Source organism: Taeniopygia guttata, chromosome 14, assembly GCF_048771995.1.
Source record: "Taeniopygia guttata chromosome 14, bTaeGut7.mat, whole genome shotgun sequence".
In the NCBI taxonomy this organism is placed as follows: Eukaryota; Metazoa; Chordata; class Aves; order Passeriformes; family Estrildidae; genus Taeniopygia; species Taeniopygia guttata.
The window spans coordinates 526,162-541,614 of NC_133039.1; the positions used below are offsets into that span (position 1 = coordinate 526,162).

At 38.5% G+C, this 15,453-nt stretch overlaps 1 protein-coding gene across 1 annotated transcript in view; it reads left to right on the forward strand.

The window, feature by feature from the left end:
* IQCK (IQ motif containing K) overlaps positions 1 to 14,958 on the forward strand; it is a 34,998-nt gene extending 20,040 nt beyond the window's left edge. The window contains exons 8-9 of the mRNA XM_030285287.4: positions 2,754 to 2,865; positions 14,096 to 14,958. Of these exons, the coding sequence (XP_030141147.2) occupies positions 2,754 to 2,865; positions 14,096 to 14,124 (141 nt within the window). The 3' untranslated portion in view covers positions 14,125 to 14,958. The remainder of the gene's footprint in view (positions 1 to 2,753; positions 2,866 to 14,095) is intronic.
* Positions 14,959 to 15,453: the final 495 nt, after the last annotated feature.

Consider the following 15,453-nt stretch of genomic DNA (forward strand, 5'->3'; position numbering starts at 1 on the left):
GGTCTGCGGGAGAGACGTTTCAGTTCTTTAGACAAGATTCTGGATTCTCTCTGTATTTACCTGGAGATTTGGCTGCTAAGTCATGGCTTTTTCATCATGCTGGCCTTGCACTCTGGTTTCAAAGCAGAACAACTTTCTAAGACATTATGAGTAGGCTAAACTAGAGTATAACTATGCTGAACTGTAGTCTATTAAGCATATTTGGAACTTTTAAATGTATTTTGTTACATTTCCATCACCTGTTTTACTGCAGGTGGCATATCTGTGTTCTTTTGTCCTTTTTTTTTTTTTTGGTCACTTTTCTAAAAAGACTGTTTGTGCTGGGAGCTAATTTTACTGCTTGGATTTAATGCTGACTTTGGAGTATTTGAGTATCTGACTCTGCTTTATCTCAGAACTCTGTATTTCACTGGGTATTTCACTGCACTGCCACTGTTTTATTTGCTTAAGGAGACTATACAGAAGCTACGATACTTGACTTTTAACTGTTAGGAATTATTGTCTTTATTTTCAATGTACAGAGACAGCTGTGGCCCTGTCATGGGCCAAAATACAGATCTTACACAGCTGAAGTTGTAAATGCGCACATCATGTTTTCAGAAATGTTGTATTTACATATAGAGGTAGTAATTTCTCTATCTCCCTGCCTCTTGCACTTCTGTCATTTAGATACTTGTGTCCCATATGCATTTCCTTAACCCTTTCCTGTGCAAACTGACTCCATATAATAAGGAATTATTTGGCTTAAAAAATCATACATAGCAGCATAAAATAAAAAATGTCTCTTGCAAGTCTAAAGAAATTATCCTGTATTTAAATTATATTTTTGCAAATAGCAGTTGATGAATTTAATAGAAAATGATATCTTTTTTTTTTGTGTCTCTGAAGATGTCACTAATAGCTATAACTTCTTTAATTTTTAAAATTTCATAGAAACCTTGTAAGAAGTCCTTGTAACTTTTATAGAAGATACAACAAAACTATATCAGTATAATAGAATATTATTGGAGGTCTAAGATGTATCTGATCTCAAGTCACTGAGCAAAAGTCTTGTCTGTTTTTATTGATCGAGTAACCTTGTATTGTATTTCTGCTCTGCCACTGCACTGTCTGAAACATAGCAAGTTATCTTCTCCTAAGTGGATTGAAAAGTGCTATGGGAGTTCAGCTACTGTTTATTGCATTCTTAGATGCAGCACAGAGGAGGAATCCTGGGAGGAAAGAATACTTTTGATAAATAATTTAAACTGTTTTCTTTAAGGTTTGGGGTTTTTTATAACTAGTGGAAAACTAAGTTGTGCTCTTTTGTTCTGTATGTGTCTTAGTAAAGTGGGAGAAAAGCAGAGTGTAATGGAGAAGAGTATATAATAGAGTTCAAGTCACAGGGCAAACTCTTCACCATAACTGTAAGAATTCAAGATATACAATTTTATTTGGAAATGTTCTAGGGAACTAAGTCGTTACCTTCCTGCAAGCAAAAATGTCTCCAGGAGAAGCTGAACTTATTGCTGCTTGTTTCTACCATGTTGTTCCACTTCAGACTGAATTACTGGACATTGAACCTTAGAATCATGGGATGGTTTGGGTTGGAAGGAACCTTAAGGACCATCCATTTCCAACCCTGCTGCCATGGGCAGGGACACCTTCCACCAGAGCAGGTTGCTCAGAGCCCCATCCAGCCTGGCCATGGACACTGCCAGGATGGGGCAGCCAGAGCTTCTCTAAATGTAGTCCTGAAACATCATGACATTTTTGTATGTAACATTTAAGGAATAAACCCAAACCCCAGAAACTGCATTTTCAAAATAATTCTACTACAATTTGGGTATGACTCAAAGAGAATAATCCTCAGTGTCCAAGGTAATGCTGGCATGTCCCTTTCCACTGCTGTTGAGGACAGGATCTCGTGCACTGGAGGCAGTAATTGTGTGAATGCCAACCATGGGCAACACACTGCTAATTAATCAAATCCTACTTACAAGTGTAAGTAGCAGAGTGGTAAAAGCTGTTGATGCAGAACTAGTTCACTTCTATGTTAGTATGAACTACACCAGTACAAAAACAATACTAGAAAAATTCAGCTTATATCTAAATGAAATCTAGGCCTTTGACTGTTGTAATTTTTTTTTTTTTTTTTTTTTTTTGTGGAAGCAGAATTATGCCTTTCATGAAGTGATTGACTGACAAAGAATAGATACCATGTAATGCAGTCCAATTACTTTAAATAACAGATTAATGGCTCGCCTGTTTGTGGAAATTGTGTGGGTGGGATTGCCAGTCAGCCTATTTGCAGCTGGTGGCAGGTGTGAATCAGGTTGATGGAATAAATTTTCTTCTGCATGACCCTTCATGCTTCTCTTCTGCTCTATTATTTTGGTCAGTGGGTTGGTTTTATAGTGTTATACTTTTCTAAAGGGACTAATACCCTTCAGCGTAAGGCTTTAAATTTTAATTAACTCAAAGAATTAGCATCTCACTGCAATCTCATTCTCAGGAGTCCTTGGTAATCAAAGTGATCCCCTAACAGACATATTTATGTTTTCAATTGGATTTGTCAATTATGCGGATTTTATTTCTGTGTAAGCTGAAAACTGAAAACCTCTGGGATTTTGCTTTCACCTCAGGCCCAGCAAAGAGGATGGCTGTCACATATTTGCCCAGCCACAGCCTTGTGAAAAAAAAAGTTGTATCATTATCCTGGAAAATACAAAGGTATATAATTTTTGTTTACTTTTCTGATTCCCCTTTCACAGGTTCGTTGTGACAGTGAAATACAAGAGCTACGTCAGTGGCAAAAGAAGCTGAGAGAGGAGAGGCACATTCATGAGGTAGTGAAAAAATTCTGGGCTAAACAGGAAGCCAAAGGTAAGTGAATTAAATGATGGGTTTTTTTGGTTGGTTGGTTTGTTTTTTACATTGTGTTGAATTTTTATATTTTGAGTTGTATTAAAAAATAGGCCACACAGTAGGACACTAATCCTGAGAGAGAAGGTAATGTCTGGTGGAAATGCTTGGCTGTTTCTTTACAGTCAATACTTATTCTACTTGAGTTGCCTGTGCAGCTGAAAATGGCAATGGAAAATACAATATAGGGCCTAAATTCAATATTTTCAGAAAACTATGACAATTTGCTGGCACAGTATTTTCTAGGGCATGATTAGACACCTACCAGCTACTCATCATGTAAAGCTGATTTTTACCAGATGGGTTGTAGTACAATTTTTCTGAACTGTGGGATTTCTTTCTGGTGGATATTCTGTTGGCATTTTCCTGTAGTTATTTACACCAGAATTTGGTCTGTACAGTACTAAAAAAAACCCCAAAAAACTAGAAAACAAACCCAAACAACCTAAAAAATTGCCAAGGGAAATAAGGCTAGATTGCTGCAAGAACTGGCACTGTAATGTGTTATTTTTTTGTCCTGTTTGTGGATAAGGCTCTACTGACAGGGCCAAGTTACCATTCACTTAAACACACAAATAATAATAATAATCAAATTATGATTATTTGCCCAGCCTCTTTGTCTGCTAATGCAGGATTCGCTGGCTCCTCAGCCAGTCTGCATTTTCCCATCTCTGTGGCTGGCTGAGCCCTGATCCGTGCAGGAAGTGACCTGCACACCCATGGCAGGAGCTGAGGAGCTGTGAGGTTGTTCAGCTGTGGTGTTCAGGTGGAAGAGAGGGAAATGATGTGGTAGCATCAGCGCCGTGTGCCCTCCAGTCTGATGGCACTGTCACAACTGTGCTCTCATGTGACATTCACATTTTCAGGACACACTGACATAATTCTGTCTCTCAGGAGAAGCACAGAGAGAAGAAGAGAAAACAATCTTTATCTCTGCTCCTTTGTTTTGCCCATGTGGAATGTGGTGTGGAGATTGTTCACCTGCAGTGGTTGCTGGGTTGGATTCTGGTGAAGGTTGTTTGGGTTCAGTAACCAATGGATCCAGCTGGGTTGGACTCTCAGCAATTCCTTTGCCAATTGTTTCAAAAGGAAAAACAAATTTCCTTTTAATCACTCTCACAGAGCTTTCCTGTCATCAAATCATTTATTTTAGGACTCTAGGACACACAGCTGTTTCATCACATCAAAGAAAGATGCAAAATGACCATTTTTCAATTTTTTTTTCTTAAACCAGTATAAGTTTATATTGCTAATATCACATCAACTTTCAATATTATCACACTGTTTCTGTAATTTCTTAACTGAGCTCTGCTAAGTTAATTTAAGAGTATCCACACATCAAATAGCCTTGGGGCCCAGACAGATGGCTGTTTGGAAACAGCTGTACTAGTTGGAGAAGTTACTGTCCAGGGGTTTTATTATCAATCTCAGCTGTGATGGCATAATTCATTTTGTTAGTGCTCCAGCTGCTCTTTTTTCTGCTCTTATTATCCTGCTGCTTATTAGTGTCATTAAGCCCTATTTCATTGTAAAGCCAGCAAGGTTAGTTTAACTGCTTTTACCAGTGATTCCATCCAACCCAGCTGACTTTGTGCTGAAGTGGATTGTGAGCACACACAGTAATGAACAGGATAACACAACTGCTTTTTAACCTTGTCTTTCTAAGCATTTGGTTTAACTGAATTCATTAATTCGGTTAATTCAATTAATCCCCTTTAATTAAACCACCGAACTCCTTGTATCAAGCAGACAAAGCATTTATTGTTACTAAAACCTCAGCTATCACAAATAAAGCATTAAGATTTATGGTCAAAAATAAAGTAGCAATTTTAAGTAGGTACAGCATTTTATTATGAAATTAACCACATTAGGAAAAATAATGAAGGATCTATTTAATCTGTATATAACTAACTCTGTTTTTTAGATGCTGTAAACAGTGTTGAATCTAACTGTAGGGGATGAATGGTGAGCTGCCAAATAGCTTTTAGAAAATGATGACTCGAGCAGTAATGTGATTCTATTGACACTACTAGAAAGATCAGCATACCTCCCATGGAAATATCAGCCAAAGACTCAGTTAATGTGAGCTAACAGGCAGAGTCTGCATTGTTGGGATTTTCAGCACAATGAAACCTTATTGCAAGGGTATGTCCTACGTAAAAACAATTTTATGAAAATATATTTGTATATGATACTTTAAAAAAGATAGTAAGAAGACATTAGAAATGTAAACAGATTGTAATTAACAAATCCAAAGTAACTCTTCACTTATTTTTTGGGTTTCAGAAAGTTTGTTAAAACATGTCCATTTTGAAACAAACAGCTGAATTTTCATTAGAACTGCACCAGAATGAAATACTTCTGGAGGATTGTTTCTTTTTCCAGCTGAGACCAAAAGTCTCATTTTTATGGAGTGATCCAGCCACTTCCCCATTAAAAGGCAGCCCTGTGCTGCCTTGGCCAAGGCTGCTGCCCTGCTCCCCTCCCTTGGCAGGGGCACTGGTGGCTTCACTGAGCTTCCTCTGCTCTGCCACCCCTGGGAGGCTTTTCTGCTGCTCAGCCTGACCAGCCAGTGACAGCAGGGACAGCCCTGCATGCAGAACACAGGGGAGGACAGCAGGGACAGCCCCTGCATGCAGAACATGGTGCAGCAGTGATGCAGGGGAGGACAGCCCCTGCATGCAGAACACAGGGGAGGACAGCAGGGACACAGCCCTGCATGCAGAGCACGGTGCAGCAGCGATGCAGGGGAGGACAGCAGGGACACAGCCCCTGCATGCAGAACACGGTGCAGCAGCGATGCAGGGGAGGACAGCAGGGACACAGCCCCTGCATGCAGAACACGGTGCAGCAGCGATGCAGGGGAGGACAGCAGGGACACAGCCCTGCATGCAGAACACGGTGCAGCAGCGATGCAGGGGAGGACAGCAGGGACAGCCCCTGCATGCAGAACACGGTGCAGCAGCGATGCAGGGGAGGACAGCAGGGACACAGCCCCTGCATGCAGATCACGGTGCAGCAGCGATGCAGGGGAGGAGAGGTGCCCCTCTGGGATGGCCACTGGGTGTCAGAGGAGCTGCTGTGCCCTGGGACATGTCCCAGTCCCCAAAAACTCTGCGTGGTTTGCAGGCAGGGCTGTGATGGTGCCCCATGCAAACCACTGCTTCAGCCCCTGCTTCACAGCATGAGAAACTTTCCTATTTGTTCCTGTGAGGTTCTTTAGTCTTCTCTCAGTCCATCTTTTCTACTCTTTATTATTAGTTTTGCAAAGTGCTCTAGGATAGAAAGTGTGAAAATTGCATGAGGATTACTTTATGCATTAATAGCACCTTGCAGGACCATTGACCTGTTAATGCATATGCTGGCAAAATTTCTTTTTGAGTGCAAAGAAAAAAGTGTGTTTCCTTCAGCATGTATCCAGGATAATAAAGCTACAGCATTCTTGGCTGACATTTTATTTGCTATACTGTTCACTGCTGTGTAAAATTACATTCCACAAAATGATCTATATTTAAGGTATGACAGTCCTTACTCTGAACAATTTCAGACTGAAAATACAGAGATAAGCATAACTCTTAAGACTCAGTTTATTGGCTCACAACTTTAGGCTTGAGGGGAGAAGGAATTTTCTCTAATATAGCACAGCTGATGGGATAAATTTGTTCCACAGTTTTTTACAGAATTAAAAAATTGTTTACTTTTTCAGAAAATACAGTTAATTAAAACTCAACCTCCAGAGAATATGAGTGAATAGCAGATTTTGGTTCTGAGCACTGTTTTGTGCAGATTTAGTACTATAGGAAAGCACTGGAACTGAAAAAGTGTCTGTTCTACAATGAAAGAATTAGAAAAATATTTAAACTTTTTAAAGAAAATACCAACATCTTCATTCATCACTTATGTGAATTCTGTTGCAGTGGTTGCTTCTCTGCTGTTGGAAGGACCATTGCTGCTGTTACACAAACAGTACTTTCAGCTATGTTATGTCCTAAGGGAATTTTTTCTTGTTCTAATCTGCATTAAATTTGTAACATTTTAGTTTTAAAAATCAGTATTCTTAGGGAAAATAGTAAAAGAAAAAAATATTCATGGGTTTATGGCAATACCAATTGTGACCCTGTTAGCTGGCAGGTCTTACAAATCAACCATAGCTTGGGATTTGCAAGGCACTTGTGTAACAGAGAGGGCACAGTGTGTGGAAAATGTACTTAAATCAAAATAAGACAGAAAGTAATCTTCACAGCAGGTGAGGGGGGTGATTTCCAGATACAGAAGGGAATATTCTTTTATATTTTATTCAATTTTCAAGCTGTATTTTTCCTTTGGCAGTAGAAGTTATTACTTACCTATCTGGAGAGATTTAAAAAATGCTTCTTTCATGGCAATAATCTTTTCCCTTGGGAAGATGCATGCAGCAGTACTCTGAAGAACTCAAAATGGAGGTGTTCTGGAAAAATCCTTGCAAATATCAATGAGATACAGGGGAGAACAGGCTGCATATTTATGGTGCTAGAGCAGGAACAGATGCAGAGTGTCAGGAAGCAAATAACTGCAGTCACTCACTCCTACAGCTGTGATGCCTCCACCTGAACCATGAGGAAGGCTTCAAAAGCTAAATATCAATTTAAACTGAACAGGAGAAGTCTAGTCTGCAAATCTTTGAAGGATGCCTGTATGCAATCATATCACATCAAAGCAGAATTAATTGGCGAATAGAAAAATGTTAAATTCAGAACCAGGAAAAAATGGCTACACTGTGAAATTTCCTTAAATTCAATCCATAAACATCCTTATTATTTGGGTCATAAATGAATTTACAGCCACGTGCATGTTTGTAGGACTGAGTAGTTTCCCCAAGAAAATATTGAAAAGAGGATATATTTATAAATGGCTTAAGATAATATTTAAAATTACTGCAGGTAATAATGTTGGATTAGGAAAAGGCATACTCTGCTTAGCTAACAGGTTTCTTAAAGACTGCATCTCTGTGGTTTATTTAGGAAAATTCAGCCCTTAAAATGTTAGGAATTAATCAGTTTTATGTGAGAGTTTCTTTTTTCCACTGCCACTTTCACCAAGGGTGGTTGAAATAATTGAGGAAGATTTTAAACAAAATAATTTGTTTCTAATTTCATCTGCCCTCATTTTATTGCAGTTGTAATTCTTTAATTAATCTCATAATGGAATTCTTGTAAGTGATGACCTCCTCATATTCTATGGTTTTACACTTCTGTTATATTATATGACAGATTTATATACACACACATATATATATTAAGATCTTATATGTTGAATGTATTTTTTTCTAATAATTTGGTTTCAAACTAAGCTTTATAAACAGGTTAAAAGTGGAAGGCTGCTTGCTGTCACTAGGACACTGCACTTAAAATAATTTCACTCTCCTTTTTTTTAAAACATGACTGTATTTACAGGTATTTATTTTTTTCTTTCTGAAGACATAAGTGCTGCAGTTATAATGATTTTAAAGGGGGCATATATATGATTGCTTTTGATTTAAAAGCACATGTATAAAATTTGACTTACATGGAAAAAGACCTTAAAATTTCTTTTTTTTTTTTTTTTTTTAAGAAAAAAAAAAATCAAAGAACAAAGCAGTACCGAAGGCTGAGTATGTGCTGGTGGTTTTCATCAAGCTTAATTCAAAATGCTTGAGATGTTTCTGAAAGTTTAATCTTGGCACTAACAGCTGAGAATGTAGTGATAAAAGTCATAAGACTCATGATACAGAATCCAATTTATTAGTCCACACCCCGGACTCAGACATCTTTGAAAATTTATAAATATTACAGTAACATTTAATTTCTGAAACTACGTTGGGAATGTTTGAAAAAATAAAAAGGAAAGATGATAATTTAGATAAACTGCAGCATGTGATCTTCTGAACTGTGCTTGCACAGGCACAGCAGTGGGCCTGTGAGCACAAGTCTGAACTAATCCTCCAGCACCAAAGCTGTATTTTCACTCATCACTCTGCAGTTGTTAATAATCATTTGTAATGGGAAAAAAAAAAAGAATAAAGGAAAATTGCAATTTGGTGACTTTTCTGTGATTATATAAACTTTTTTTTTTTTTTTTTAAGGAGGGAATAAATTCTTCATGGGTTCTGCAATCTTCTTAGGTTCCTTTTTCTGCTTTTAACCTTAAAAGTGAAAAACATTGGAGCATTTTTATTGAAAATGGTGCTGGTGTTTTTTATAAGCCATTTAGATAAGCAAACCCCAATTTTCTATTTATAACTATGAGATGTGTTAGAAGCCTGGAGAAAAGGCTGTCACCAGCTGAAAAATTAAGCCTCCAAATAGTCCTGCAGCAAAACAAGATTTGAAACTCTTGGTTAAAAAGAAAGATGGGGTAAGTGGAGCAGGGAAAGAACAACCATGAGCTGATAGTGGAGTGCTGAAATAGAACTCGGGGATTACAAAGAAGTGTGTGACAGATTGCAGAACCCAGGAGCTCCCTTGGAGCCCTCCCTGTGGCATCAGTCACCAGGATGTATTTTCTTACCTGATGCTTTGTTTTAATCTGCACAAGAGTTTAAATTGGGTAACCTCACACAACCCATCACATTTTGCAAGTTGGAATCATGTCAGAAATAAGAGGGGCTAATGGGTATAAATGCAGTTTTCATGAAGCTGCCCAGCAAAACTGGAGTTCTGGGTTTCTGCCCGTGTTGGTTTCTGCCTGTAAATCCCCAAATGCTTTTAGCTGAGGACCTGCCACTCTAGGATGATTTCTATTTCTGGTCAGTTCTTTCTGTTTTCATCATTCTCTTTTTCTATCTTGAGTATTTACATTGAAAAATACTGCATTAATCAGATGCTCTGGAAATGTGCTTGTTGCCTTCGTTCCAGATTTTCTTCTCAGTCCAGGGTTGTGTGCCATAAAGTGTTGTGTTTCTGTGGCTGTCTCTTCATAAATCTCAGGTCATTGAATGATTTGGAGGACACTTGGATACTTTTAAATAAATAGTCTCCAGTACATCTAATTCTCTATAGTTTTTTTTTTCTCCTAAGTCAAGTGTTAATGGCTGTTGTTCATCTACTCCAATACTTGTATCTTCCCATATTTCTCTTCTTTTTTTACACCTTGAATTGTAAAAATACCATTCAGATGTATTCTAATGAATTCTGAATCTTCCTGTCTAAATATGAAGGCATATTTGGTGCATTACACAAACAAATTCTGCTAGAGATCTTTCAGCCCATATTTCCCATGTGCATCACTGAATGTTGGTGTTTGGAAGTCTCCTGTATGTCAGCTCTTGCTTTGCTAATCTGATACTAAGTGAATTAAAAAATGCCCTGAAACGTTTTGTCCTCTGCAATCATGAAAGCAAGGCTAAGCATTTGACAAACTCTGTTCCTGATTTTGAGAATTAGGTGTGTCCTGTCACTTTTAAAAATCCATTTTGCAGAAGCCTCTTCTGCCGAGTGATCCTCTAACAGTTCCATTTCAGATTCATGACTTACAGGAGTGTCTATGATTAGGTACCATTTTATCATTTGTTTGGTTAATGTATCTGTATTCAATAGATCATTTCCCTATCACTAGTTACTGAATATTTCCTGGAATGAAAGGTTTCACTAATAACTGTATACAGGCAGACTTCCAATAGAAGGAGGCTAAAATTATAAGCACTTTATAAAAAAAACTTTCTCTTTAAAAGTCAGGTCTTATTTCAGCAAGATTGCTGGTGGCTCCAATTTCATGTTCAGGCTTCTTTGGCATTTCATTGGAGGCTAGGGTGAAACTCCTTTCTATATATATATTTTACTCTAAGCCCCTGCTAATAAGTTATTCCAATAGATTTTCTTTAATGGATTTTCATCTTCTTACAGTCTGAGTCTATAGTGTTTTTCATTCCTGATTTCAACTGTTTCAATTACTAAATGTAGTTCTTAGAGTCCTTTGAACAAGAAGGGCACTCTTTATAGAGTGTGGGAGCATAAACCTTTCCTAAGCTACTGTCACAAGCCAGTTGTGTTATTCAGTAGTGCACAAAGTAGGCCATAGTTTATTCACTGTAATGCTGAAACAACCAAATGTCAAACCAAAACATCAGTCCTGTACATTAAGATGAGGGAAAATTATGTCTGCCATCCAAATTAGATGATATTTGAACTTATTGCTTAAATAAATAGGACAAAATTCCACTCCAAGTTTTGCAGATTTTTGAATTTTCCCTTCCCAGATACATTCCAGTGTTTCCTTTAGCCATCACCTGTGCCTCAGCATTGCAGCACAGACATGATAAACTGTGTCAAATGAGCTGCATTCCCAAGGAATGTGGCAGACCAAGTAATAGACTACTTTATTCTAGTAGGAGTAACAGGTCAAAAATAGCAGGTAACAGTTGTGCTCCTCAAGAACACCCCCAGCTCATCTCCAAAGAAATTAATCACTTATCCCCCCTGGTGCTTATTACTGCAGTGGTGGCTGTAAGTGTCCTGTGATTTAGAATTTGCATGTTACTAAAGCATAGTTTAATCAGGTTTTCTGACTATGAAAAAATAAGAGTAAGGAGTAAAAAGTCTGAAAAATACAGTAAAGAGACTGAAACATAGTGCTAAAAAAATTAAACTGTTCTGATAGGAGAAACCATATGGCCTATTCAGGTAGAAATACCAGTACTAGAAGAAATAAGTGAGATGCGAGTTTTTATTTTTGTCTTAACTTACACTGTTACAGCACTTAAGGGCCTCGGTTCCTCTGTGTCTCAGGACTTCAAACAGGAGCTGATGTTTTAAAAGTATTTGAAATACTGATCATGCTTCCATGAGCATGATTGTGTTATTTAATTCTAATATAGTGCCTCCTTAAATTAGGCATTCTCTATAGATAATTTTCATACATTCAGTCACACAAACATCTTGGGATTTAAAGTGCTTGTGGTTTTCCTGAATTTCTGTGAGAACAGCTTTCTTGGCACTGCCCCGAGACTGGCAGCAGCGCACAGTTGCAATGTGCTGTGTGAATGGCATCCTGGGGCAGTTTGTTCTGCCCAGTTATGTCCCTACACCTTTCCCCAGTGTGCAGGACATCTCAGCAGAGCAGAGGGAATGGTTTCCATTGCAGCAGAAGCACGGCTGTGGTTCCACAGTGGGGGGAGCTGGCCCTGCGTGGCTGCACACGGTGACTGCGGGGACACAGGGATGGAATGGGAACCCTGCTGCTCAAGCTCAGATTTTAATAACTTTTGAAGTGCACTGAAAACTGAAATGGGTTTCTTGCTCTGTTGAAAGAATGATAGGACTTCTAGGACGGAAATGGCGAAAATTCAGCATAAGGAATGGCACAGTTGTAAGCCAGGTTGTTGATGTTGATGTTTCCACTGTTCATTGCTTTAGATATATGTTGTCTGAAAGAAATGGGCTGGATTATCAGGCGGTGTAAGTTGTTTTAAACATCTTCCTTATGCATTTCAAAATATTTGAAGCAAGTTACTTCAGTTTGAGGTGTCACAGTCTGAAAAATACATTTCTCCAATGGAAACTTCTAGCAAAAAAACATAGCCAGGCAGCTTCTTTCTCCATCTTTCCAGCTTATCTGAATCCTGAGGACATCTTACTTTTCTGTCTGCATAGGAAGCAAGTATATGTCAAAAACTATTTAAATAACTGCCTGAAATCCAGATTTATGCTGACAGCCTGTGCTTCCTGCTTGGTGTGATGTGATTGGAAATTGTTATGCTTAAGTAACACAGGTTATGATAAGACAAGGACACTACTGACTAAAAGCACTGCTAGCAGATACCTAAAACACCTGCTCATTTTAATGTGAAAGTGTGTGAGCCCTGAGGTTTCTGAATGTTGCAATTTTTATTAAACATTTGCAAATGTCAGCTGCATCACATGAAGGAATATTAGCTAAAATTCAATGCAATAGAAAATATTTTGTATACAGGACATTCATAGTCATATGGGATATTAAATCCACTCTTGATTTTTCTCCTTAACTGTACAAACAGAAGCCCTAAAATCCAGAAAGGTCTTGTGCCATCGAGGCACTGGGCACGTATTGCCTTGACCATTGTAAAACAGGATTTCTCCTGCTGCTGCAGTTTCGTTTTGGGTTTCTAGGGGGTTGCTGTGTCCCTCCTCACACAGCACTTTTCCTGTATGCTTTCTATGAGCTGACATTCTCCAGGTTGGGAGCACACTGAGCACCTTAAATTAGCACATGGGCCTGTTGCAGCCCAGTATTCCTGCTATGTACCAAGAGGATTTTGCCTGCTGGTTTTCAGTTGCATGCCTTGGAAGGGTAACTAAGCTCTCCTGAAACCGTATGTTCAAAAGGGTAATTTTTTTTGGGCTTATTTGACTTTCTTTGCCTCTAGCATAGCTTTTATATTTAAATCTCCCAATAAACTTGCTTGATATAAAAGGTGTATAGTTCAGACACATCTTCTGAAGTGTAGGAAATAGAAAAGTAGATTTTTTTAAGTTGAAAGGCAGTTTGTAAAATTTTAAAATATCAAAACCAGAATAAGATAGCTGAAGTCACGCAAGTAGAATGAGGAACCAGACTGTTGTATCAGCAGAAGAAAAACATTAGGTTAATCTGTATTACAACATTCTGAAAGAATACAGAGCTTTGAAAACAGCTTTCACTAGGGGGTGGGACATTTTACTTTTATGTAGAGCTTTTGTTCATTTAGAATTGTTTACTCCAGCAAGCAACCCTGTGCTCTTTGTTTGACTGATTTTTCCCATTTGGCAGACCCTTTGCAATCACATGGATAACATTCTTCTTTCCACTGAGACATAGAGAAACTATTCTTTATTGACCTTGCTTGTTGTCCTAAGTGACAAAAATATATTTATATGCTAGGTGAACTGAATGACTTCATCACTGACTTTTAATTGAAAATTCTTCAAAGCAAAAACCTCAAAGAGCTGCTTTCATTTTTTTTTAAACAATCCAGTGGCTTCTTACTAGCTCTGCCCGCAGCTACACATGCACAACTCCCACAGCTGGCACAAAGATCTGTGTGCAAGTATCTGAGTGCTGAAGCTGTGTCAAAACATGAAAAAAAAATGCCATGCAAAGAAGAAATACACGTTTTGGGTCAGGCAGGGGATTTTTATTTATTATTGAACAACAGAGTATTTGCTGTGGAAGTATGGATGTTTCTGTGCCTGTTAATTTTTTTTTTTTTTTATGGTTGCAGTGGGAAGCAAATCAGAAGAGCTGGACTAACGTACACAAAATCCTTCAACATCTCAATTTTAGCTTCCTCACTAAAATTGCAAAGCACAGAGCTCATGGACTTTGTGATACTGATTTAGAAACACTTTTAGCATTAAAGTTTTACATGTGAGGTATTGTAAATCAAAGGCAGGTTATGTAAGGACCCAGCATGCCGAGACAAAATTCAGTCTTAGTCTAAGTGAGCACAATTCTGTTAAAACAGATGGAATGGGGCACATCTAGCCAAAAATGTTGAATCTGTGTTTATCTTGTGTTCCTGAATGCTCACTTAAAACCTTTTCTGACAGGAACAAAACTCTGGGTGAAATTAAATGTGGTTCTACCCATACGTAGGCAAGTGTTAAATCTTCATTTATCATAAACTGGACTTCTCTGACTCCTGCAGAGCTACAACAATTTGCACAAATCCAGGCTATGTTCAGAATGGTCTAATTTGCAGAAACACTGTGCCCCTGCCATTCCAATGGAAGGCAATGAGAGCTGGGGCTGCTCTGCATTTCTGCAGGGGAGAAAAGTCAAAGGCCCTTTTGTTACCACTTAGCACATGTGCTGAGAAAGTGTAGAATTAAGATCCCAGTGTCAGCATTTTCAGCAATCTTATGCAGGCTACTTACTTATATCAGGTCCAAGCACAGTAAAAATCAGATTGGGCCCCTTGCTAAGGAACCCTTGTTATTTTTTTAACTTACCCCTGTCAAGAACAGTTCTATTTATGCCTTTATAATTTCACAATTAGAGAAGATAGTAGCAGAACTAGAAATAATTCCATGTAAGTCAAAGGTGTAGCTGTTTTGACTAATAAAACATGGGTGGTCTCTAGCATTTGCTGTGGTTCCACATGGATTTCTTCCTTCACTTGCACAGACTTTGTCTTCACTGTTACGCCAGTACCCACCCCTTGGGTTTTTTTCTTGGTTGGTGATGATTGTTCTTGCACCAGATCTGGAAAATCAAACCATTTGAAGAAAAAACTCTCATTCTGCACTCTTCAAGCCCAGCTGAATTCTTCAGTCCTGTTCTTTTCACAAGCACAAGCAATTGAACCAGAACAGGAAACTGCTGAGCCAACAGGGGAAAAAAAAATATCCCTTTTGTGTTAAGAGTTTGGCTGCTGAACTCCTTGAGTGGCTCACCATGGGTTTGAGAGGTGCCAGAGCTGAGGGTAAGTGTGGGAATGTGGCCAAAGGTGCAGGAATGTGCTTTAGGAGCCCTTTTCTTCAGTTTAACTTTGCTTACATTGAGGAACTGCACCAGGGGCAATCCTGTCTGTGGCAGTGGTCACTGCAATGGAAAAAATCTGTGTGGATTTTAAAACCA